Source organism: Pongo pygmaeus, chromosome 20 (genome assembly GCF_028885625.2).
Source record: "Pongo pygmaeus isolate AG05252 chromosome 20, NHGRI_mPonPyg2-v2.0_pri, whole genome shotgun sequence".
Taxonomy (NCBI): Eukaryota; Metazoa; Chordata; class Mammalia; order Primates; family Hominidae; genus Pongo; species Pongo pygmaeus.
The window spans coordinates 63,293,412-63,319,770 of NC_072393.2; the positions used below are offsets into that span (position 1 = coordinate 63,293,412).

At 42.9% G+C, this 26,359-nt stretch overlaps 1 protein-coding gene and 1 long non-coding RNA gene across 3 annotated transcripts in view; one reads left to right on the forward strand and one right to left on the reverse strand.

Moving 5' to 3' along the window:
- Window positions 1-7,899, reverse strand: part of ZNF835 (zinc finger protein 835) — a 106,299-nt gene extending 98,400 nt beyond the window's left edge. Inside the window, exon 1 of the mRNA XM_054462842.2 lies at window positions 7,763-7,899. Coding sequence (XP_054318817.1) covers window positions 7,763-7,781 — 19 coding nt within the window. The 5' untranslated portion in view covers window positions 7,782-7,899. The remainder of the gene's footprint in view (window positions 1-7,762) is intronic.
- The window catches only part of LOC129019708 (uncharacterized), a 111,280-nt gene extending 88,975 nt beyond the window's left edge, over window positions 1-22,305 (forward strand). For both annotated transcript variants that reach the window (XR_008495711.1, XR_008495712.1), the window contains exon 5: window positions 22,210-22,305. This is a non-coding gene — a long non-coding RNA (uncharacterized LOC129019708). The remainder of the gene's footprint in view (window positions 1-22,209) is intronic.
- Window positions 22,306-26,359: the final 4,054 nt, after the last annotated feature.

The following is a 26,359-nucleotide window of genomic DNA, read 5'->3' on the forward strand; positions in this document are numbered from 1 at the left end:
AGCTGACTTATTCCACTTGGCATCACGTCCTCAGGGTTCCTCTGTGTTGTAGCATGTGTCTGGGTTTCCTTTCTTTCTAAGGCTCAGTAATATTCCATTGTGTGTGAACACTACAGCTTGTTTACCAATATCCACTCATCCTTTGGTGGACACTTGTGGTTTTCTACCTTTGACTATTATGAATAATGCATCGTGTCACATTTCCAGCAACAAGGCAGAAGGTTCCTACTTTTCCAAAGCCTGCCAGCACTTGTTATTTTCAGGCTGGGTGTGGTGGCTCATGCCTGTAATCCCAGCACTTTGGGATGCTGAGGTGGGCAGATGACCTGAGGTCAGGAGTTCGAGAGCAGCCTGGACAACATGGTGAAAACATGTCTCTACTAAAAATACAAAAATTAGCCAGAAATCTCTTGGCCCTTGGAAGCGGAGGTTGCAGTGAGCCGAGATCATGCCACTGCACTCCAGCCTGGGCAACAGAGTGAGACTCCATCTCAAAACAAACAAACAAAAAACCATTTGTTATTTTCTGTTTTACGGATCATAGCAATGTTAATAAATGTGTGGTGGTTTCTCCTTTCTCTTAAAAATAATTTTTCTTTTCAAACAAAAACTATTTTATTTAGAAAAGCCATGTTGAATCATGGCCCAGCTTGGAAAGTTATTTATTTCTTAAAATTAATTAATTTTTATTAAAACTTTTTTAAAATGTAGATACAGGCTTGTTACAAGGACATCTTGCCTGATGTGGAGTTTGGCTTCTAATGGCCCCGTGGCCCGAGTAGTGAACATGGTGTGAGACAGGTGGTACCTTCTCTTCCGGTGTTGACAGTGTCCACTGTTCTCATATCCATGTGCCTGTGTACCCAATGACAGGTGGTACCCTCCCTTCCAGTGTTGACAGTGTCCACTGTTCTCATATCCGTGTGCCTGTGTACCCAATGACAGGTGGTACCCTCCCTTCCGGTGTTGACAGTGTCCACTGTTCTCATATCCGTGTGCCTGTGTACCCAATGTTTAGCTCCCACTTATAATGGAGAATGCATGGTAAAAATCATTCTTTATTCTTCAATCATGGCAATTCCTTCATCATGGGACACACGTGCCTGTTGGGGACTGCAAACCTCTCACCCCTTGGCTTCAGCCTGGACTGCACCACTCTCATTTCCTTATCTGTGTTAATTTTCGGGTGGTGATTGCTTCTCTTCATAGCAGCCACTGACACCCCAGCATCACAGAGATGTGATGTCAGCAAAGGAAATGTTGAAACTGTGAACCCCTGGAGCTGGTAGGTTCTGTGGTGTCAGATTTCGAATACAGCTGTATTCGATGCCTTCAATGTTAAGGTACCCAGGATCTCTCTGCAGAGATCGTCACAGCGGTGAGGACAGAACAGCAGGAATGCAGTAGGTGTTCACTGCAGGGGAGAGAATGGAGGAGCTGGTCTGATTGGCAGGCAACGCTCAGTGTCCTTGGAGATGAGTCACCATGGAAACAGAGTGGGAACAGGCAGTGGGGAGGGGCTGTTCCTCCCCAGCCAAATGCAGCTGCAGAGAAGAAGGAAAGTGATGTGGGGCTGGCGCGGTGGCTCAGGCCTGTAATCCCAGCACTTTGGGAGGCCAAGGCGGGTGGATCACTTGAGGTCAGGAATTCAAGACCAGCCTGGCCAACATGGCGAAACCCCGTCTCTACTAAAAATACAAAATTATACAAAATACAAAAATACAAAAAATACAAAAATTAGCTGGGCATGGTGATGCATGCCTGTAATCCCAGCTACTTGGAGGCTGAGGCAGGAGAATCACTTGAACCCGAGAGGTGGAGGTTGCAGTGAGCAGTGAGCCGAGATTGCACCATTGCACTCCAGCCTGCTTAATTCAAAGTGAAACTCCATCTCAAAAAAAAAAAAAAAAAAGAGAGAAAGAAAAAAAGGAAAGTGATGTGGATGTCCGGTAGTTTCTTTCATGGATAACCTCTCATTTGTATGTTCAGATGATCTTATAATTTCATATCCACTATTTGAATATATCTTACATCAATGTTTTCCCAAAAGGTAGTTCAAGGACCTTGTGAAAATCAAGACCATTTGAAAGAGTTCCCAAGTTCTATATGTTCTTAAGAACACTGTTTTATTTGCCTTTTTCTTTCTCATTTTCTCTTCACGATGTAATATTGTGTGTTTGAATTAATTAGCTGAAATGAGAATTAGGCTGCTTTCTATTAAGAAACGTTTTCTTTTTGTAGAGACAAAGTCTTGCCTTTGTCGCCCAGGCTAGAGTACAGTGGTGCAATCATAGCTCACTGAAACTTCAAACTCCTTGGCTCAAGGAATTCTCCCACCATAGCTTCCAGAGTAGCCAGGACTACAGGCACACGCCATTCAACTGGACTAATTAAAAAATTTTTTTTTGTAGAGGGGGAGTCTCACTATGTTGACCACGCTGGTCTTGAACTTCTGGCCTCAAGCAGTCCTTCTGCCTTGGCCTCCCAGCATGCTTTGATGACAGGCATGAACCACAGCACCTGGTTATTAAGAAGAGTATTGGCTGGGAGGAGTGGCTCATGCCTGTAATCCCAGCACTTTGGAAGGCCGAGGCAGGCGGATCACAAGGTCAAGAGATCAAGACCATCCTGGCCAACATGGTGAAACCCCGTCTCTACTAAAATTAGAAAAATTAGCTGGATGTGGTGGTGCACACCTGTAATCCCAGCTACTTGGGAGGCTGAGGCAGGAAAATCGCTTGAACCTGGGAGGCAGAGGTTGCAGTGAGCCGAGATCACGCCACTGCACTCCAGCCTGGGTGACAGAGTGAGACTCCGTCTCAAAATAAAAAACAACAACAACAAAAAAAAGAAGAGTATTAAAGGGATTTATAAAAAAGTGAAACAGTGCTCCCTTTATAACTAATTTTTTGTTTGGAAAAAGTAATTATTGTTGATAAAATGTGGGTTCTGTTAATATATGATACGGTTGTTACTTTTTTATGTTTTAAATTTAAAAATTTCTCAGCTTCAATTTATAATATGGTAAATACTCCTAGATATAAACCATGCAAAGAAAAATTCTTTAGAGATTCTCAGTTATCTTGATAAGTATATAGGCCTTCTGACTTTTAAAAGTTTGAGAAATACTATTTTAGGCTAAATTTCTAGGTATAATTTTACGGGGTTGAAGAAGACACATGCTTAATGTGTCTGATCCATGATGCCAAATTGCTCTGAAAGTATAGAGCTGTTTTCTGGCTCTAAATTCTCATGGGGAATGTGATTTATATGTGTCAGGCTTATTGATTTGCCAAGCCGCCTACCATTATAAACCCAGTGGGGGGATTTCTCCAGGAAGTATGCTCTGACTCTCATTACCCAGGCTTTCAGAGATCTCTCTTATATAAATTTAGAATTCCCAGAAGAGAAGGTGGAATGTAGATTCTCAAGTTTATAAATCCCAGGCCAACATTCATTACTGGGTGATCATGGGCCAGACACCTGCCTCTTTTGAGCCTCACTGCCTTTGCCTGTAAATGAGGATTGGGGGTGTATAAGGATTTGGCACAATGCCCAATACATTGTACAAATTCAATAAATAATAGTTGTACATTTTGCATTTCTACCATAAATAAGAAATACAGTAGTAATTTAATGATATGAGCAAATGATAGAAAGAATAGAGAGGCATTTTCTTTGTGAAAATTTCTCCAACAACTGTATCCACAATGGTTAAAGCTCTTCTCTCCCCAATACTGTTATGATACGTGTGCCACTTCTCCTGTTCCTTGTCTCTCTTGGTGATATAACTGTTTACCCATTTCCTTCACCAGGCCATGAACTCTTAGTGTTCGGGTTGTGTCTCTAAAACCTGTATCAATAGCACTTTGAACTTAGAAAGCAGGTAAATAGTTTCCTGGCTTAGCCCTTGATTTAAGAATCAGGGCAGAGGCTGGGCGTGGTGGCTCACGGCTGCAATCCCAGCACTTTGGGAGGCCGAGGCGGGCGGATCACGAGGTCAAGAGATGAAGACCAGCCTGGCCAACATGGTGATACCCCGTCTCTACTAAAAATACAAAATACCAGGCATGGTGGCACACACCTGCAATCCCAGCTACTCGGGAGGCTGAGGCAGGAGAATCGCTTGAACCCGGGGGCAGAGATTGCAGTCAGCCAAGATCGTGCCACTGCACTCCAGCCTGGGTGACAGAGTGAGACTCCGTCTCAAAAAAAAAAAAAAAAAAAAAAAAAAAGAGGCTATGGTGAGCCAAGGTGACACCACTGCACTCTAGCCTGGGTGATAGGGTGAAACTCCATCTTAAAAAAAAAATCAAACTGTATTGAAGGATGGGTAAGAAGAAAGAGGAAAGGGGAAAATGAAGGAGAAACGGGGAAAATGAAGGAGAAAGAGAGAAAATAGGTAGTTTGGGATATGGAAGGATGAAGAGAAAGCAGAGAGGGAAGAGAGGGCATTCAGACCAAAGGAGGTTCTAAGGGAGAAATAGAGGCAAAATGTTTAGCTCCAGCCACATGGTTATATCTTCTACCCTGGAATTAATCAGCCTCAGGACCTTTTCATGTGCAGCTCTTTCCATCACCCTAGGTCTTAATGTTGCTTTTCTCTGACTCCAGTTAAGGTTTTGATAAAAGTTAACCACCCAAGAAAGTCCCCCCTATACTTCTATTTCCTGGTGCTTCTTTCCTTCCTTCCTTCCTTCCTTCTTTCCTTCCTTCCTTCCTTCCTCTCTCTCTCTCTTTCTTTCTTTCTGTGTTTTTTTCGGAGTCTCGCTGTGTCACCAGGCTGGAGTGCAGTGGTGCGATCTTGGCTCACTGCAACCTCCACCTCCTGGGTTCAAGTGATTCTCCTGCCTCAGCCTCCCGAGTAGCTGGGGTTACAGGCGTGCGCCGCCATGCCCGGCTAATTTTTTTTTGTATTTTAGTAGAGACAGGGCTTCACCATGTTGGCCAGGCTAGTCTCGAACTCCTGACCTTGTGATCCATCCGCCTCGGCCTCCCAAAGTGCTGGGATTACAGACATGAGCCACCGCGCCTGGCTGCAGGTGCTTCTTTTATTTGCTTGCTGTTCACTGCTTTCGATCCACTGGAATGTAAACTTCATGGATAATGGCTGAAAATGAACCTAGCATTGTGAGTTTCTGCTAGTTTCAGGTTTGTTACTGGGAATAGAATAAGTCCAATGAGCAACAATAATAACTATATCTCATTTTCTTTTGAGACATCATGAAAATATTCACTCTGTGATGCTACTTATATTTGGGAAATAGAAATCAAGTGAAAATGGGGATGACAGGCTTGGAAGTTTAAGGATAGAAAAGCTGGCATGCAGCAAGCATTCATTGGAGGGGGATTGAATGGAGAAAGTGGTCTGGTGTTCAGGAAGCCCTTGGCATTCTTGGTAGTGAGTCTCCATGAAAGCAGAGTGAGAACAGGAGGTGGCCGAGGGTCTGTTACTCCTCAGCTATGTCCAGCTGCATGAGTGAAGGATGGAGCAGGGAGATTCATAGTCCAGCAAGCATTTATTTTTCTAAGAGACTAACAAAAAGTAGAATATGAAAAATTGCTTCATATGTGTGCATAAAAATTTTATTTTAATCAGAGATCATAGAAGGTGACCTTGAGGTGAAAGTTAAGATTAATGAAAAATGGGCAAGTCAATGGAGCATTAGTCCCCAATGAATGAAGTGATGTTGGCATCTGGTGAGGAGAAGTTACCTGAAATGTAGGAAGTAATGTTGGAGATGGGGTGCTTTAGGTAAATGGATGGAGGGGTTTGTGTTATTGGTAATGAGAAGGCTAATGGGAATGGATTGCTAAGAGGCACTGGACAGAAGCATTGGAGAAGAGGAGGCCAATATATTGATAGTCAAGAGGTTGGGAGAACCATTCATATTAGGTATTATCTACCTTAGCAACATAGAAAATTTGAGCTGGATAATTCTTTATGTCAGGGGGGTTCTGTTCTGACATTATAGGATGAGGAACAGCATCCCTGACTACTATCCACCAAAAAGATCATTCATCATAATCAATTGGGATATTCCACGGATGCAAGTATGTTTCATCATATGTAAGTCAATAAATATGATACATCATATCAATAGAATGAAGGACAAAAATCATGTAATAATTTCAATAGATGCAAAAAAGCATTTCACGAAATTTAATATCCTTTCAGAATAAAAATTCTCAGCAAACTAGGTGTGGAAAGAATGTACTCAATATAATAAAGACCATATATGGCAAACCCACGGCTAATGTCATGCTTAATGAGAAAATGTTGAAAGCCTTTTCTCTAAGATCTGGGACAAGAACAAGTATGCCTATTCCCACCACTTCTATTGAGTATAGTACTGCAGATTCTATCCAGAGTAATTAGGCAAGAGAAAGAAATGAAGGCATCCAAGTTGGAAAGAAAGAAATTAAATTGTACCTGTTTAGAGTGACTTGACCTTATATATAGAAAGTCTTAAAAGTTCCATTAAAAAGTGTTATAACTAATAAATTCAGTAAAGTTGTAAGATACAAAATCAACATGTAAAAAGTAGTAGCATCTCTATACACTAATGGTAAAATATCTGAAAAGGAAATTAAGAAAGCAGTTTCATTTACAATAAGCTTCAATAAAATAAAATTCTTAGGAATGAATTAAACTTAGATGGTGAACGATCACTACACTGAAAACTATAAAACCCTGAGGAAAGAAATTGAAGAAGATACAAATAAATGGAAAAATATCTTGTGTTTATAGATCAGAATAATGAATAGTGTTAAAATGTCCATACTACTGAAAGTGGTTCAATGCAACCTCTCTAAAATCAAAAATGGCATTCCTCATAGAAATAAAAAACTGCATATTCTCACTCATAGGGGGGAATTGAACAATGAGAACACATGGACACAGGAAGGGGAACATCACACTCTGGGGACTGTTGTGGGGTGGGGGGAGGGGGGAGGGATAGCACTGGGAGATATACCTAATGCTAGATGACGAGTTAGTGGGTGCAGCGCACCAGCATGGCACATGTATACATATGTAACTAACCTGCACAATGCGCACATGTACCCTAAAACCTAAAGTATAATAATAATAATAAAAAAAAGAAATAGAAAACAATTCTGAAATTCATATGAAACCATTAAAGACCCAGAGAAGCCAAAGCAATCTTAAGCAAAAAGAATAGAGCTGGAGGTCTCACACTACCTGACTTCAAAATATACCACAAAGCTATAGGAACTAAAACAGGATGATCCTGTCATAAAAATACACACATAGACAAATGTGACAGAATAAAAATCCCAGAAATAAATCCACACATTCACAGCCAACTGTTTTTTACTTTTGACAAAGATACCAAGAACACATAATAAGGAAAGGACAATCTCTTCAACATATTGTGTTGGGAAAACTGGATATTTATATACAAAGGAATGAAGTTAGACCCTTAACTCACCTTACATACAAAAATCAACTCGAAATGAATTAAAGACATAGAGGGAAGCCTCAAAACTATAAAACTAATAGACGAATACATAAGGGAATAACCCCATGAAATATAAAGGAAACGTCATTTGTCTGGGCAATGACTTTTTGGATATAACCTCAAAAGTACTGGCAAGAAAAGCAAAAATAGCCAAATGGGATTGCATCAAACTAAAATGATTCTGCACAGCAAAGAAAACAATCAACAGAGTGAAGAGACACTGCACAATGAGAGAAAATATTTGCAAACTATATATATCTGTTGAGGGGCCAACTCACACTCACACTCCTCATCCATGCTGATTTCAGGTGGTGATCTCTTCTCTTCACAGAAACCACTGCCAATCCAGTATCACAAAGGTAGGATGTTAGCAAAAGTAATGTAGAGAGAGCTAATGTTGAGTCTGTGAACTGCTGGAGCTGGTAGTTCATGGTGTGTCAGATGTGGAAAATTGTTGTTCTTCCCTTAAATTTAAAGCATGGAGATACCCCAGCAGACAGTTGCAGCTGTGAGGATAGAACAGTAGGAATGCAGTAGGTTTTCACTGCAAGGTGAGAGAAGGAAGGAGCTGGTCCTGTTTCCAGGCAGCTGTCAGCATCCTTGGAGATGAGTCGCCATGAGATTAGAGTGAAAACAGGCAATGGGAGAGGAGCTTTTTCTCCCCAGCCATGTGCAGCCACAGGAGTGAGGGACAGAGCAGAAAAGGATCAGAGTCCAGCAGGGATGGGATTTTCCACAAGAATTGCATGGAGAATATAAAAAAGAGATTTGCGTGTGTGCAGAAGGAATTGATTCTGAGGATTAGCCATGGAAGGTGGCCGGGTGTGAAGGTGAATCTCAGTGTAAAATGGTAGAATTCCTGGAGTGCTGGTCACCAAGGAACGGGGGTACATTGGCATCAGGTGGGGAAGGGGTCGCCTGGAAGTCAGGGAGATGATGTAGGAGATGGGATGCCGATCTGATGGGATAAAGTGATTTTGGTTATTGGTAATGACAAGTTCAATGGGAGTGGAAGGCTGAGGGAGGATTGGAGAAGAGGTCAATATGTGGATCGTCAAGAGGGTTTGGAGGAGCATTATAATGGGTTTTTCCATCTTGGCGGTGTGGAATGTTTGGATTGGATAACGTGTCGTGTGGGGACAGGGACTTCCTGCGCATTGGAGGATGTTGAACTGTGTTCCTGGCTTCACAGGACCCTTTCAGAGGTGAAAATTAAAAATGTCTCTAGACATCGACAAGTGTCTCCAGTGAGCAAAATCACCCTGGCTCGGAACTACTGATCTAAATGGGTTATAATAATCAACCACAGTGTGGATCGAAGTGGTATTTTGGGGTTGTCACTCCACATCCACAGAGAACTCAGAACAACAGGAAGTGGGGAGTTCCCTGAGGATGTGGGCACTGAACCATCTTTAACTTCCTGTATTCTGATGCTTTCACATTTGGGACTGGCTGACCCTGGAGACATTTCCCCTCTCAGCTGTCTTCAATCCCTAGAGATAGTCACAACTCTCTTGCAAGTGTGCCTTTCATGGGTAAACCAACCAGTTCTAGCTTACACCCCCAGCCACACCTTATGGAGCTCTGAGCCACAATCCACATGCACAGTCACCCAAGGTCAGGTATCAGAAACAATGAAGGACGTCCCATAACCCACAGCTACTAAAATGACCTAAATGAGTCTGTTGTCAGCCTGCTTATCCCGCATGACCTGTTTCTTCCAAAGGGAACTTCAGCGGCTTTGTCCACGTTTCCTCCTGCATCTCTCTGGGTTTTTGCTGACCGGGTGATTCCCTGTGTAGCTCCCCTGGCTGTGCTGTGCCCCAACTTGTGATTATGAGCAACAAACTCCTTTTAACGGCAGGTGTCTCCTGATCTGTTTAACTCCTGTGTGTGAAACTTTGTGATTCATGCAATGAGAACCAGGCTTTATGTGAACAGACCAGAGCCGAGGTGCAGGGCGGTCATTCCAGAGCCCAGGTGCAGCAGTTGCAGGGCGGTCATTCCAGAGCCCACGTGCAGCAGGTGCAGGGCGGTCATTCCAGAGCCCAGGTGCAGCAGGTGCAGGGAGGTCATTCCAGAGCCCAGGTGCAGCAGGTGCAGGGTGGTCATTCTGCCCACACAGGTATGTGTTGGGGGAGGGCAAGTTGAAACAGAGCCTGAGAGATGAATCCATTAACGAACAAATTGGAGCCCCAAGCCACATTTCCTCCTTTACAGTCACCTTGGTAGGATCCTACCCAAGCCCCAAATGCCAAGCTAGAGTGCAGAGCAAGATGACAGCCCTCAAATCCCCCCTCTGGGAGGTGCCAGGACTCCCCTCCTTGGATGCTCAGAGACAGGATGGGAGCAGGTGATGGAGGCGTGGGTTCAGGGCCAGGCAGCCTGGAGACCTCCCCTCCCTGCGCCCAGTGCCCTCCTCTGTAAAATGCAGACACTCCTGAGACCTCACGCACAGCCAGGGCTGCTGGGGATGGCCGTGCGTATTCTACCCTGCATTTAGGCTCCTATCGGAGGAGATGAGAGGATGTGAAATGCAGCCTGCACTCTCTCCACAGCTGTGTCCATGCCAGGGCTCGAGATCCCACACCTCAGCCTAGCATTGCTCTGTCCAAAGGCAGACAGGCTGGAACAGCCATGTGTGCAGTTATTTTCACTTCAAAAAAAACCTTATTGAACAAAAACCAAATATATGTAAACACACCAGTTTTTTAAGTATCTTATTTTTTTTTTTCTAATTTGAGGCAATGCCCATTGTTGTCAAGTATCTGCTGTCATTAGATGGAACTCTTGAAGAATGGAAAAGTAAATAGGTATTCTTTCTTAATATTTAGTTGTAGCAAGATACACATAATATAAAATTTGTGGCCACGCATGGTGGCTCATGCCTGTAATCTCAGCACTTTGGGAGGCCGAGGTGGGGAGATTACCTGAGGTCAGGAGTTCAAGACCAGCCTGGCCAACATGGTGAAACTTCATCTCTACTAAAAATAGAAAAAAAAAATTAGCCAGGCGTCGTGGCGCATGCTTGTAATCCCATCTACTTGGGAGGCTGAGTCTGGAGAATTGCTTGAACCCAGGAGGCAGAGGTTGCAGTGAGCCAAGATCATGCCACTGCTCTCTAGCCTGAGCGACAGAGTGAGACTCCGTCTCAAAAACAAAAAATTGCTATGTTAACCATTTAAAAAATAATATTAATCCTTGAGTAGAGGCTTTAAAATATTTAAATTGTTTACTTTAAAAAATATGGTAAAATGTACATAACAACATCATTTTCACCAATTTAGATGCACAGTTCAGTAGTATTAAGTACATTCACATTGTTCTGCCACAATTTTACCACACGTTTCTAGTATCCTTATTATGTGGCAAAACTGAAATTCTGTATGAATGAGACAGTAACTGCCCGTTCTCCCCTCTCCCAGCCCCTGGCTCCCACCATTCTGCTTTCTGGGTCTGTAAATTTGAGTACAGTAGGTACCTCATAAAAGTGGAGTCATAAAGTACTTGTCCTTTTTTAACCGGCTGTTGCATAATGTCTCAAGCTTCATCAGCGCTGTAGCACGTGTCAGAACTGTCTTCTTTTTAAGACTTAATCACATTCTAGTGTATGTGTAGACCACATTTTGTTTTTCCCATTCATCCCTTGATGGACACTTGGGTTGCGTCCACCTTTGACCATTATAAGTAATGCTGCCATGATCATGGATGTACAGATATTTCCTCAAGATCCACCTTGAATTCTTTCAATATATTCCCTGAAGTGGCATTGCTGGACTGTATGGGTATTCTATTTTTAATTTTTCTTTTTCAGGAACCATTTTACTGTGTTCTGCAGGCTCCGCACTATATCCCATTCCCAGCAACCGTGCAGAAGGATCCCATTTCTCCAAATCCTGCCAACATGTGTCACTTTCTGTTTTAGAAATAGTAGTCATGGGCCAGGCGCAGTGGCTCACGCCTGTCATCCCAGCACTTTGGGAGGCAGAGGCGGGTGAATCACCTGAGGTCAGGAGTTCGAGACCAGCCTGGCCAACATGATGAAGCCCCATCTCTACTCAAAATACAGGTGGCGGGCACCTGTAATTCCAGCTACCCGGGAGGCTGAGGCATGAGAATCGCTTGAACCCAGGAGGAGGAGGTTGCAGTGAGCCGAGATCGCACCATTGCACTCTTTCCAGCCTGGGCGACACAGTGAGACTCCATCTCAAAAAAAGAAAAAAAAAGAAATAGTCATGTTAATGGCTATGTGGCGATTCCTTTTTTTCTTTTCAAGAGAAATTTTGTTCTTTCGTTCGTCAATAATGATTACTTAACAATGGGATGTGTGTGTCTGCTGGAAAGGGCACCACTCAGCTTCTGAAACCTTGGACTTGGACTGGGCTGTGCCACCCTCCCTCCTCATCCATGCTGGTTTCCATGTGGTGATTGCCTCTCTTCACAGAGACCCAGCCTCACAAAGATGCGATGTCAGCAAAGGAACTCTAGAGGTAAAACTGCAGGAATGAGGGACGTGTTCTTTGGAGAGGGAAGAGAATGGAGGAGCTGGTCTGGTTGCCTAGCAACACTCGGCATCCCTGGCGAGGAGTCACCATGGAAACAGTGAGAACAGGCCGTCGGGGAGGGGCCGTTCCTCTCCATCCAAGTGCAGCCTCAGAGACAAGGAAAGTGACATGGACGTCCCACAGTTTCTTTAAAAAATCACCTCAACAGGCCGGGCGAGGTGGCTGACGCCTGTCATCTCAGCACTTTGGGAGGCCGAGGCGGGCAGATTACCTGAAGTCAGGAGTTTGAGACCAGCCTGGGCAACATGGTGAAACCCGGTCTCTACTAAAAATACAAAATTATCCGGGCGTGGTGGCAGGTGCCTGTAATCTCAGCTACTTGGGAGGCTGAGGCAGGAGAATCGCTTGAACCCGAGAGGCAGAGGTTGCAGTGAGCTGAGATTGCGCCACTGCACTCCAGCCTGGGAGACAGAGCAAGACTCTATCTCAAAACAAGCAAACAAACAACAACAAAAAACCTCAACATGCACATGGTCTCCATTCATAATTTCATGCCTATTGTTTGTATATCTTTAGTCCGGTAGTTCCCAAAATATAGTTTAAGGACTCCTGGGGGGAAACCTTGACACTCTTAGGAGTGCCACAAGCTCCATACTATTCTTCTAAAAACATTATTATTTTATTTCCCTTTTTTCTTCTCTTTTTCTTTGTGTGATGTAGTACTGCCAGTGTTTGAATTAAAAAGCGGTTTGGAGAATCCATCCCTCTCCATTAAGGAGGACCTTAAAGATATTCGATAAAATGTGAAAACATGCTACCTTTATTACTATTTTTTGTTTGGAAAATGTAATTATTGTTCCTAAAATGTTGATTAAGCTAATAGGTAATAGGTTTGTTACTGTTTCTTAAGTTTTACATTTAAAATTTACTCTGTGTTAATTTTTAATGTGGTGAATATAGATAGATATAATCTGTATGTATACAATTTATTTGTGGGTACTGTAAGCTCTGCCTCCCAGGTTCATGCCATTCTCCTGCCTCAGCCTCCCAAGTAGCTGGGACTACAGGCACCCGCCACCACGCCCAGCTAATTTTTTGTATATTTAGTAGAGATGGGGTTTCACCATGTTGTCCAGGATGGTCTCGATCTCTTGACCTCGTGATCCACCTGCCTTGGCCTCCCAAAGTGCTGGGATTACAGGCGTGAGCCACCGCGCCTGGCCAAGGGCACATGTCCTTTTCTGACTGGCTTATTTTACTTGGCATAATGTCCTCCAGATTTATCCATGTTGTAGTATATGTCAGAATTTCACTCTTTTATAAAGCTCAATAATATTCCATTGTATGCGAGTACCACAGTTTGTTTATCTATGATTCATTCAGTCCTTGCTGGAAGCTTGGGTTGTTCCACCTTTGCCTATCATAAATAATACTGCTGTGAACGTGAGTATACAAATATCTCTTCACAGTCTTGTTTTTAATTCTTTTGGGTTCAGAGTCAGATGAGCAATTGCTGAACCATATGGTAATTTTATTACCATTTTATCAGGAACTGCCATGCTACCCTCCATAGCGGCGGCATCACGCCCTGTTCCTGTGTGCAGAAGTGCTTTTGTTACCCAGCAGAAGGGGCTCACTCTCTATTGTGATAGAAGCCAGTACTATGACCCTGGGTTTTTGAGAAAAGAAAAGCTTTTTTATTGCAAGTCAACTAATGAAACCACCTTTGCAAAAATCACAACAGTGAGAACATTATGACAGTGAAAGAGGCCTGACCTAACCAACCCTTCATCCTGCCTTTAACCTCCAAACTGCTCTTAATTAACCAACCCCTTATCCTGCCTTTAACCTCCAAACTGCCCTTAATTATTCCTGGGCCTAAGCCAAGCTAACTTTGGGAGCTATTTAGTTTATAGTTTAAATGATAATAGCGTTTCCCCAAAACTAAGTTTTAGTGGTTTAAAGCTTGGTAAAGCTCATGAAAGACCATCAGAGGAGGATGAGAGGAGCCTGAATTCTGCCCATGTGTAGCCATACATGATTACCAGCCATTTTTTCTGGAGGTCACACGATCTGCAACTTCCCCTAGTCACTCCTGCAGATAGTATCACTACTGTAGAACCCAAGATTGGCCTTTTGAGATGCCTTTTCAGGCTTCTGCATTTCTGTTAGCTGATGGGTCCACCCAGACCTGCCAACCAGTCCTGTGACTGCACCCAGAAGTGGACTCAGCCGCAGGAGGACCATTTTTCCACACCTCCATGATTGCTTCCACAACCAATCAGTGGCTTCCATTCCCTGGCCCACCAAACTATCCTTGAAAAACCCTAGCCTCTGAAGCTTTCAGGAGGCTGATTTGAGTAATAATAAAACTCTGGTCTCACAGTCAGCTGACTGTGAATTAAACACTTTACTGCAATTCACCTGTCTTGATAAAGCGGCTGTATCTGGGCAGCAGGCAAAATGAAACTGTTGGGTGCTTACACTAACAAGGAGATGGGGTCCTGCTCAAATGTGTCTCCCTGTGCCTGCTTTAAGCCTGTATTTTTTTTTTTTTTTTGAGATGGAGTCTCACTCTGTCTCACTCAGGCTGGAGTGCAGTGGAGCAACCTCAGCTCACTGCAGCCTCCGCCTCACAGGTTCAAGCAATTCTCCTGCTTCAGCCTCCCGAGTAGCTGGGATTACAGGCACCCACCACCACGCCCGGCTAATTTTGTATTTTTAGTAGAGACAGGGTTTCATCGTATTCGCCAGGCTGGTCTTGAACTCCTGACCTCAGGTGATCCGCCCACCTCAGCCTCCCAGACTGCTGGGATTACAGGCATGAGTCACTGCACCCGGCCAAGGCAGTAATTTTATTAGAAAAGTTTAGGGGGTGGATTCTGGGATTCATGGGTGATTGGTGGAAAAAATGGGAGGCTGGAAAGTCCTTGGGCAGGCACAGCTATCTCATCCTCCCTCCTTATGGGTCCCATATGCAAATTCAGGTACAGTTAGTATAAAACAAGCAGCAGAAATTCAAGCTGTGACATCAGCAAGCTTGTTCTGCAGACTCCAGTCGTTCATATTGGTCCCAACCAGTTTCAGCCAGTTTTCTTATCTTACCAACGGAGGAAGTTTCAACATTTCAGTAAGTCTGTTGTTGTTGTTGTTGTTCTTGTTTGTTTGTTTGTTTTGAGACAGAGTCTCACTCTGTCACCAGGCTGGAGTGCAGTGGTGAGATCTCGGCTCACTGCAACCTCTGACTCCCTGGTTCAAGCGATTATCCTGCCTCAGCCTCCTGAGTAGCTGGGATTACAGGCACGCACCACCACGCCCAGCTAATTTTTGTGTTTTTAGTAGAGATGGGGTTTCACCGTGTTGGCCAGGATGGTCTCGATCTCTTGACCTCGTGATCTGCCCACCCCAGCCTCCCAAAGTGTTGGGATTACAGGCGTGAGCCACCGCACCCAGCCCGTCGTTTCTTTTCTCATCTGCCATCCCACAAACTCAGTTTCTGTTAGTCTTCGGTGTCTTTAAGTCTTTGGAGCACGTTTTCCTTTCTGTTTCTTCAAATCCTACCAACACTTGTTGTTTTCTGTTTTATGGATAGAAACTGTGTTAGTGGGTCTGTGGTGGTTCCGCTTTCTTTTCAGGAAAAAAATTTTTTTTTATTCTTTCATAATGACAATTACTCAATAATAGGATGTGTGTGCCTGTTGGGCACTGCATAACTTCTCAAACCTTGGAATCGGCCTGGATCAGGCCACCCTCGCTTCCTCCTCCATGCTGATTTCATGTGCTGTTGCTTTACTTCTCAGCGAGCCCTGACACCCCAGCGCCGCACGGACGTGGTGTCAGGGAAGGAAATGTAGACAGATGGAACGTGGAATCTGTGAGACGCTGGAGCTGGTGGTTCATGTCGTGTCAAAGGTTGAACGTTGCTGTGCGTCCCTGCGGTTTAAGGTTTTCAGGGTTCCTCTGCAGACAGCTGCAGCTGTGAGGATAGAACAGCAGGAATGAAGCTGGGATTCACTGGAGCTGGGAGATAATACAAGAGCGGGTCTGGTTGCCAAGCAGCGCTCAGGGTTTCAGAAGATGGATCCCCATGGAATGAGCGTGAGAGCACGCAGTGGGGGAGGGGCTGTCCTGCCCCAGCCAACTGAGCTGCGAAGAATAAGGAAAGTGATGTGGAAGTCCCACAGTATTTTGTTTTTTGGTGACAGGGTCTCAGTCTGTCACCCAGACTGGAGTGCAGAGGCGTGATCATAACTCACTCTCATCTCAAACTCCTGGGACCAAGCAATCTTCCTATTTCAGCCAAGTAGCTAGGACTACAGGCACGTGCCGCTACATCCAGCTAATTATTTTTCATTTTTTGGTAGAGATAGACTCTCACTGTGTTGCCCAGGCTGGTCTCAAACTCCTGGCCTCAAGTGATCCTCCTGCCTCAGCCTCCCAAAGTGCTGGGATTTATAGGCTGAGCCACCATGCCCAACTTCCACACTTCTTTAATTGATAACTTCTCATTTGTTTAGTGAGATGGTCTCCATTTATGATTTCAGGTCTTCTGTTTGTATGTCTCTTAGGCCGGTCCTTCTCAAATTGTAGTTCATGTCTCCCTAGGAACAATAATATTTCATTTTCATTTTTCCTATTCATTTTCTCTGCATAATGTAATATTGCAAATGTTTGAATTAAGATTATTAGTAATCATTTCATTGGAAAATGTAATTATAGTTCATAAAAATTGTGTTAACATAAAATAACATTTTGGGAGGCCGAGGCAGGTGGATTACTTAAGGTCAGGAGTTCGAGACCAGCCTGGCAAACAGGGTGAAACTCCGTCTCTACTAAAAATACAAAAAATTAGCCAGGTTTGGTGGCGGGTGCCTGTAATCCCAGCTACTCGGGAAGCTGAGGCAGGAGAATCGCTTGAACCTGGGAGGCAGAGGTTGCAGTGAGCCAAGATCGCGCCACTGCACTCCAGCCTGGGCAACAAGAGCGAAACTCCATCTTTAAAAAAATAAAGTTACAGTGGGCTTCTGAGGTGACAAAGTTTGAGAATTACTGTCTTTGCTTAGATTCCTGAATATAGTTTTGCGGGTTTGAAGGGTAGACACACACATTTTCTGATACACAATGTAAGATAGTTATGATGTTATTCAGTTGTTTCCCCGGCTCTAAATTCTCGTGAGAAATGTAAGCTGGGTGTTTCTCACTCATTGATTTTCTCCTGTGATAAAAGCAGTAAAGGAATTTCTATGGGAAGCTTAATTGGGCCCCGGTTACCTGGACTTCCAGAGATCTCCCCTAATATCAGATAAGTTTGGCATTCCCAGAAGAGAAAGATGAATGTAGGTTTTTGAGTTTACAAACCCCAGCCTAATAGTCATTTTTTTGGGGGTGGGGGGTGATCATGAATAAGATAGGTGCCCCTTCTAAGCCTGGTTTTTCTTCACATATAAATGTGGTTTGTGGCTGAGTAAGAACTTAGAAAAATGCCCAGTGCATTGTAAATATTCAGTAAGTAATAGCTGGGGATTTGGGGGCATTTCTATAATAAATATGAAGATAATTTTAATGTAATGATTATGACCAAATAATGTCTAGAAAAGATGTAGTTACTTTGTATGCAAGAGTGTACCCACTTATCCACAATTGTTAAACCATTCCCTCCTCAACACTGTTATAACACGTTGCTAATTCCATTGTTCCCCATCTCACCTGGAGATATATCTAGCTGTTTATCTGCTTTCCCCAACAGGCTATGAGCTGTTTGAGAGTTTGGGCCGGGTGCGGTGACTCACACCTGTAATCCCAGCACTTTGGGAGGCCGAGGTGGGCATTCGAGACCAGCCTGGCCAACATGGTGAAAACCCGTTTCTACTAAAAATACAAAAATTAGCCAGAGGTGGTGGCATGCGTCTGTAGTCCCAGCTACTCGGGAGGCTGAGGCAGGAGAATCAGTTGAATCGCTTGAACTCAGGAGGTGGAGGTTGCAGTGAGCTGAGATTATGCCACTGCACTTCAACCTGGGCAACAGAGTAAGGCTCTGTCTCAAAAAAAAAAAAAAAAAAAAAAAAAAAATTTAGGAAAGAAAAGCAAAATTAAAGGAGAGTTTGGGCTATGTCTCTAAAATCTGTAAAACTATTAATTGTACCCATAAAGCAGGTATTTCCATGGTTAAGCTCCTAATTCAAGAGTCAGCACAGCTCCACCAGTGCCGTGGTCCTGAAGGGTACATTTCTACCATGGACTCACTGACAGCCGTGGGAGGTGGTCAACGCTCAGTAACTTTTACAAAGGTGACCTCACGGTATATTTATGGAATGAAGTGAGGCCAAGCTTCCTTGTTTTTTTAATTTTAATTTTTATTTTGAGATGGAGTCTCGCTCTGTTGCCCAGGCTGGAGTGCAGTGGTGTGATCTCGGCTCACTGCCACCTCCACCTCCAAGGTTCAGGAGATTTTCCTGCATCAGCCTCCTGAGTAGCTGGGGCTACAGGCGTGGGCCACCACACCTGGCTAATTTTCGTATTTTCATTAGAGACGGGTTTTCACCCTGTTGACCAGGATGGTCTCGATCTCCTGACCTCGTGATCTGCCCACCTCGGCCTCCCAAAGTGCTGGGATTACAGGCGTGAGCCACTGCACCTGGCCACTTCTTGTTTTATAAACAGGAGGAAAGGGCCCCAGTTGGGTCATGTCTTGCCCGTAGCCCCACATAAAATCGAGTTATGCAATGGCTCAGTGGACTGTCCTTGCCTGCTGCCTAGACGGAGCCGATTTATCGAGATAGGGGAATTGCAATAAGGAGTTTAATTCATACAAAGCCGGCTGTGAGGATGACTGGAGTTTTATTATTACTCAAATTAGTCCTCCTGAGAATTTGGGGATTGGAGGGTTTATGGATAATTTGGTGGGTAGGGGCCAGTGAGTCGAGAGTGCTGATTAGTTGGGTCGGAGATGACACCATAGGAAGTCGAAGCTGTCCTCTTGCACTCAGCCAGTTCCTGGGTGGGGGCCAGAAGACCAGGTGAGCCAGTTTATTGATCTAAGTGTTTCCAGCTGATCCATCAAGTACAAAGTCTGCAAAATATCTCAAACGCTGATCTTAGGTTTTACAATAGTGATGTTATCCCCCAGAGCAGCTTGGGGAGATTCGGAATCTTGGAACCTCCAGCTGCATGACTCCTAGACCACAATTTCTAATCTTGTGGCTAATTTGTTAGACCTACAAAAGCAGTCTAGTCCCCAGGCAAAAAGGGGGTTTGTTTTGGGAAAGGGCTGTTATTGTCTTTGTTTCCAAGTTAAACTATAAACTAAGTTCCTTCCAAAGTTAGTTCAGCCTAACCCAAGGAATGAACAAGAATGGCTTGGAAGGTAGAAGCAAAATGGTCAGATCTCTTGCACCATCATAATTTTCTCCATTATGATTTTTGCAGAGATGGCTTCAGCCATGTATTTATTCCATCGCTCAACAGTCACTCAGCATAAGCCATGTGCTAGGGACGTGGGAAGCAGAGGAAATAATGCATATATAATCCTTGCATTCAAAAAGATTGTTTTTTTGAGATGGAGTCTCGCTTTGTCACTCAGGCTGGAGTGCAGTGGCATGATCTCGGCTCACTGCAACATCTGCCTCCTGAGTTCAAGGAATTCTCCTGTCTCAGCCTCCTGGGTAGCTGGGTTTACAGGTGTGTGCCACCACACCTGACTGATTTTTTGTATTTTTAGTGGAGACGGTGTTTTGTCACGTTGGCCAGGCTGGTCTCGAACTCCTGACCTCAGGCAATCTGCCTGCCTCAGCCTCCCAAAATGCCAGGATACCGAAGTTTTGTTTTGTTTTTTATTTTATTTATTTATTTATTATTATACTTTAAGTTCTGGGATACATGTGCACAAGGTGCAGGTTTGTTACATAGGTATACATGTGCCACGTTGGTTTGCTGCACCCATTAACTCGTCATTTACATTAGGTATTTCTCCTAATGCTATCCTTTTCCTGCTCCCCACCCCCTACAGGCCCCAGTGTGTGATGTTCCCCGCCCTGTGTCCAAGTGTTCTCATTGTTTAATTCCCACCCATGAGTGAGAACATGTGGTGTTTGGTTTTCTGTCCTTGTGAAAGTTTGCTCAGAATGATGTGGGATACCGAAGTTTATTTCTCACTCGTATCATAATTCAGTGTAGCTTAGCAAGGATGCTGTGTTCCCTGAAGTTCAGAAACCTAGGATTTTTTCTTATATCAGTCATTTTCCCCTAGTGCCTGGAAGATCCCCATTTATTATTTTTCTCTCCAGAAAAGTGGTGTGGGGGAGAGAGGTAGAGAGACAGAGAAAGAGAGAAGGAGAATGGATCACACCCAAGGATGGAAAGGCCAGATTTAATGTTAACCCACAACATTCTGCCCACACTTCATTGGCCAGGACTTAATCACATGGTCATACCGATATGCAAGGGATGCTGGGAGATGTAGTTTAGTAGAGCTCTCCGGATTCTGATGTCGTTGATAAGCAAACAAATGCATATCATAACAATGCTATCATTTATCTCCTGTGAGTTTATAAAAGTGGAAAAGATTTAGGGTAACCGATATATGATTTGGAAGACTCAATATTGTCAAATATGTCAGTCTCCCAAAACTGATTTCTAGATTCAATGCAGTCATAATATACGGAGGCCTTTTTTTTTTTTTTTTTTTTTTTTTTACAGAAATGAGTAAATCTTATAGAAGTGGTTCTAAAATTCATATGAAAGTGCAAAAACCTTATAAGAACCATAATTATCTTGAAAAATAGGAAGATATGGAGCATCCATACCCAATGTAGATGAGAGGATGTAAAACACGCATTCTTAGATGTCTTTGATGGGAATGTAAAGCAAGGAAATCTTTTTAGATGGCAATTTTGTAACATGTTTAAAAAGCTGAAGTGCATATCGACCCATTCATTCTACTTTTTTCAACGTATCTTGTAGATATATTCCTGTACATGGGCAAAGATAAGTGTGCCAGGATAGCTACTGCAGCAGTGTTTACTGTAACAAAAACTGGAAAACACATTTTCATTCATAAGGGACTTATTTAATAAGGTATAGTCTATTCCTTGAAGGTTTGACTTCCCTCTGCCAGGCTCTTCCTCCCTATTCCACCACCAGCGCATCAGACGTTCCTATATGGTTCATCAAGCATTCCAAAATTAAAATAATTTGCATTAAGGAAAAACTTCTCTAAGAGTCAGGGTCCAGGTCTTTGACTGTTTTTTCTGGATCAAAAAAAAGTTCCAGATATCTACTGTGAGCCAGGCCTTTGCTCGGCCTCAAGAATACAGAAATAAAAGACAGAGTCCCTGCCCTGGATGAGGTCACAGAAAGAAAAGTAAGCTAATATTTATAATACAAGGTAATAAGAATAGATTAGTGTCAGGAGCTAAGCCGTTTTTAGATTTAAAGGAAAGAAAAATGAACATTCATCACCTTTTCAGTAGAAATTTAAAGAGTGTAAGTGCAGTTTCAGCTGGGCATGGTGGCTCACACCTTGCACTTTGGGAGGCCAATGTGGGAGGATTGCTTGAGTCCAGGAGTTCGAGACCAGCCTAGGAGACATAGGGAGACCCCATCTCTACATAAAATACAAAAAAATTAACCAAGTGTGGCGGCACCCCTGTAGGCCCAGCTGCTCAGGAGGCTGAGGTGGGAGGATCATCTGAGCCTGGGACATCAAGGCTGTAGGAAGCCATGATCATACCACCGCACTCCAGCCTGGCTGTCAGAGTGAGACCCTGTCTCAAAAAACAAACAAACAAACCAAAAAAAAGAGTGCAGTTTGTTACATGACTATACTGTGCACTAGTAAAGTCTGGGCTTTTTGCATAAGCATCATCTAAATAATATACATTGTACTCATTAATTTCTCATCCCTCACTCCCCTCCCACCCTTTCATGTCTCCAATGATTATTGTTTCACAATCTATGTCCAGTGGTATACTTTACTTAGCTCCCACCTATGAGTGAAAACATGCCGTATTTGACTTTCTGATTTTCCTGTTTGTTGTTTCACTTAAGATAATGGCTTCCAGTTCCATTCATGCGACTGCAAAAGACACAATTTCATTCTTTTTTATGGCTGAACAGCATAGACCACAACTTCTATGTCTGAGACTGTGTTGGATCTGCACACATCTCTATTCATTTAATTTTTACATCATTTCTGAGAAGCATATGTAACTTCCACTTTACAGGTATTAATAATAGCAACAGCTTCTGGAGCACCTAAGAGGTGCTATGACTCATGATAGGTGTCTACATGCATAGAACAATCTTCACAAGTCTTCCAGGTAAGCGTCATCATCTCCATTTTATAGATAAAAACATAGAGATTCCGGGAGGCCAAGGAAGGTCAGGAATCCAAATTCAGTTTCTCGTGCTCCTAGTGACCAGGCTATTCCTCTAACTCGGTTTGAAGCCCAGGCATTCAATCAAATTTCTGGCTACATACTGTGGATGATGAATTTCCATGCCACCACAATGCTCTCTCAGAGGGCAAAGAGGGTTACTCCTCAGTGCCTGGAGAACGAAGAAGTGAGTGAAACGTTCTCTGCTGGAATTGAGTTTGAGGGATGAATTAGATTTCGCATTTCATTTCATCAGAACACTCTGGGTAGAGGGAGCAGAATGAGCATAAATCCAGACATGTGCATGTTTTGGTGTGTACGATCATGGGGAAAGGCATGGAAGCACCATATGGTACACCAAAACATGTTAACACTGATGACCTCAGAAGATGGGAGGGGCAGAGGCCATGGATTGTACCATAAACTCAGAAATATATATATATTTTTGAAACGGAGTCTCGCTCTGTTGCCAGGCTGGAGTGCAGTGGCACGATCTCAGCTCACTGCAACCTCTGCCTCCCGGGTTCAAGCGATTCTCCTGTCACAGCCTCCTGAGTAGCTGGGATTACAGGCATGTGCCGCCATGCCCAGCCAACTTTAGTATTTTTAGTAAAGACAGGGTTTCACCGTGTTGATCAGGCTGGTCTTGAACTCCTAACCACGTGATCTGCCTCCCTTGGCCTCCCAAAGTGCTGGGATTACAAGTGTATTTTTTAATGATTGCAGAATATTGTGCATTGATGGTATTACTTACTGTTCCTTTTTGATTTTAAAAAAAGCCATGCTAGAGTTATGACTGCATGATTTTTAAATCTATTTTATTTGGTTACACAAAAGGGAAAAACAAACTTGATAATTAAATTTAATTTGATAATTCAAATTTGCATTGGGCATTCTAAAAGGAGAAAATACCTATTGACTGGAGAATCTAGGCATAGAGAGGAAAAGCTATGTCTCAGTCATGTGATGATTGATGTTGCATGCTAATTTAGGGAGCTAAAATATCCAGCAGGCGGTGTGAAGAAGATATTTTAATTTTCTCTGTGAACTGGTAGAATATCCTGTCTACTTATTTGTTTCTTATCTTACATCAAGCAGAAGTGATCTTGTAACCCTTTTGAGAGACTGAGTTTACACATCCCTTTCACGATGTTTCGCCAAATCTCCAGGTCCCCTTCTTTGCATATAGACATATTTCTTGCCATTTATGTAAAATGTTATAAATGGCTGTTTCAGCATCAGTAGGTGTCAGTGTCCTGGGAGCAGCTTGAGAACCTGGGAGCAGCTTGAGACTTGCATCCCCTGCCGCTGTGTAACGCCAGTTTCCAACACAAGTCCTGGCACCTAACAGGGGTTCCAAGGTGCATAAGAACAGATTTGAAACCAATGTGACCTTGAAGTGACCTTCCCAAGCCCCAGTGCACTTTCATGAGAAGTTTTCACTTCAATTTTTTCTCTAAATCCGGAGAGATTAGGTCAGCCCTCTTAGGTCCATCTCTTGTATTTAAACTGTTTCTTCTGCTTAAATACTCATTGCTCAAGACCAAAGACAAATTTTTCCAGCACTTCTGAAGCATGCGGAGGTCCTTGAATTCATTGGTCAATGCCTCAAGTCACTGGTATGTTCTGCCATGTCCAGGGGCAGAACGTGAACTTTTCAGTCCTGAAAGTCTCCATCAGGAAGGAAAAGAAAGACCTGTCTCACCTTAGCGGAGAGGTAAGAAAGTAAGATCTTCTGATTTGGTGGGAAAAAAGAGAAGATAAGGAAAGTCCTCCCTTTTATGGGATGCTCACAGACTCCTTGCCTGGGTGCCAAGGAGGCTATACTGGAATTAATCCCCATGACAATCTTATGAAGTCAGGGTCATTATCTCCACACCGGAGACTAAGCCGTGAGACTCAGAAGGTTGGGGCCCTTGTCTAAAGTCACAAACTAGTTGTAGACAGAGCATGGGATGTAATTAGTTCTGTTCAATCCCAAAGTTCTGCTCGGTATATTTCAAACTGAGAGTCAGAAAATCAATTTATTGGGTGAATATTAGCACTGAAATTAACACAGAATAAAATAGGAAATAAAACATCAAAGTGACTCATATAAAGTAAAGGTAAGTGCTGTCTAGTTAGACTTCTGTTTTATTGTATATGTGGTTTAGTGTGTGTGTCACTATGACTCAGCCACAATGTAAAATGTGTTTCTTATTGTAAGCCATAGTTAAAATGCTACAGGACCACTGTATGTATGATACCACATCTAAATTTCCCAGAGCATACTACACAGGCAACAAATGAAAGCTATAATTATGTAGTATCTTTCTATTTTTGAAGGAAATGTTGTCTTCTTAAGTAGTGAGTAATTCAGGATTAGGGAGGTCAGGTCACAAACTTCTCTAGGGCCAAGAAACAAGTCAATCATGACCATATCTCAAGCTCTAGCTGCAATTAAGTCGTGACAAATGTTTGTAGAACTGACTCAAAATTTTTGAGTCATCCCCAAATAGCCCAATACCTTTTAAGATACTCTATCAGTTCTTCAGCGGATTAATCAGGGGCATTCTAGGACATCTGATGTTATCAGAGAAGCAAGGTAACACAGAGAAGTTTTATGAACAAGTTAAATTAATAAGGGGTAGACAGAAAAAAAAGAAGAATCAGTACCAGGGATGACGTGGAGCAGAGGAGAAAGTAATTCCAGCCGAGGAGGGACAGTCCACGGCAGGAAACTGGTAGGAATCCATTCGGCATCAAGGACAGCAACACCACCCCTAAAGATCAGGCGGCTGCTGGACCCATGTTCAGGACCAAGGACAGCGAACCAGCCAGGAGACCTTGGGCAGAAGACGCGCATCCACCGCAACCAGTGCAGAAGTTGGGTTGAAAAGAACTTTAAGCACCAACTTGGAGCATCACTATGCTCATCTGAAAATTGGGGTATTGTGCACTAAGATGAAAGTTCTACCAAGAATATGCCTACCACCTTGTGCTGAACTACTTCCATGTCATTATAAAGTAACAATAGCAATGAGAATAATTTATTACATTCATATTATTTAATATTTTTTCATCTCTTACTTGAGGGGGATGATCTTAACAATCTTGCCTATCTTTGACTAAACAAACAGACTTGAAGTATTCATACTTTAATTTAAACATGTGAGAAGTTTAAATTAAATTTCCTTAGTGTAATATAAACTTTTCACATGTTTAAGTTAAATTTTTTAAGTTAACATTTTTAGCATTATTTTCTTAAATTTCTCACATTTAATATAAGTTAAATTTCCTTAAACATTTTAGCATTATTTTCTTCCTTGAAAATGTTTAAGGAAAATTTAAACATATGAGAAATTAAACACTTTTAACAGAGGAAATAACGCTGAAATGAATGAGGAAGAAAATATTGAAGCATGGGAGAAAGAACATAGCATTTTGACTCAAAGAGATCTTGGTAGGCACACTTTATGTGTGATTTTGGCCATGTTTTAAAGAGGGAAGGATATTTATACAAAGTGCATAAATATGCTGGCAAAATTTCTGGAAGGACCTACAAGAAACTGTAGCAGTCATTACCTCTGGGGAATGAAACAAGGATACCAGAGTGAGAAAGTTACTTTTAGATTTTATTTTAAAAATTAACATACGAAACATTGATTTTTTGGCAGTTATACAAATTTGAACATACGAAGAAGCTACTTTTAAAAATGACTTTTATATAAATATTAAGTAGATGTGAAAGAAAATGTGCAACATGGGTTTAAGGCATAAAAATAACAATGCAACAAATCCTGTGTGCTCATTAAACATTTTTTGTTCTTTTTGAGACAGAGTCTTGCCCTGTTTCCCAGGCTGGAGTGCAGTGGCATGACCTTGGCTCACTGCAAACTCTGCCTCCTGGGTTCAAGTGGTTCTCCTGCCTCAGCCTCCCAAGTAGCTGGGATTACAGGCGTGCACCATCATGCCTGGCTAATTTCTGTATTTTTAATAGAGATGGGGTTTCACCATG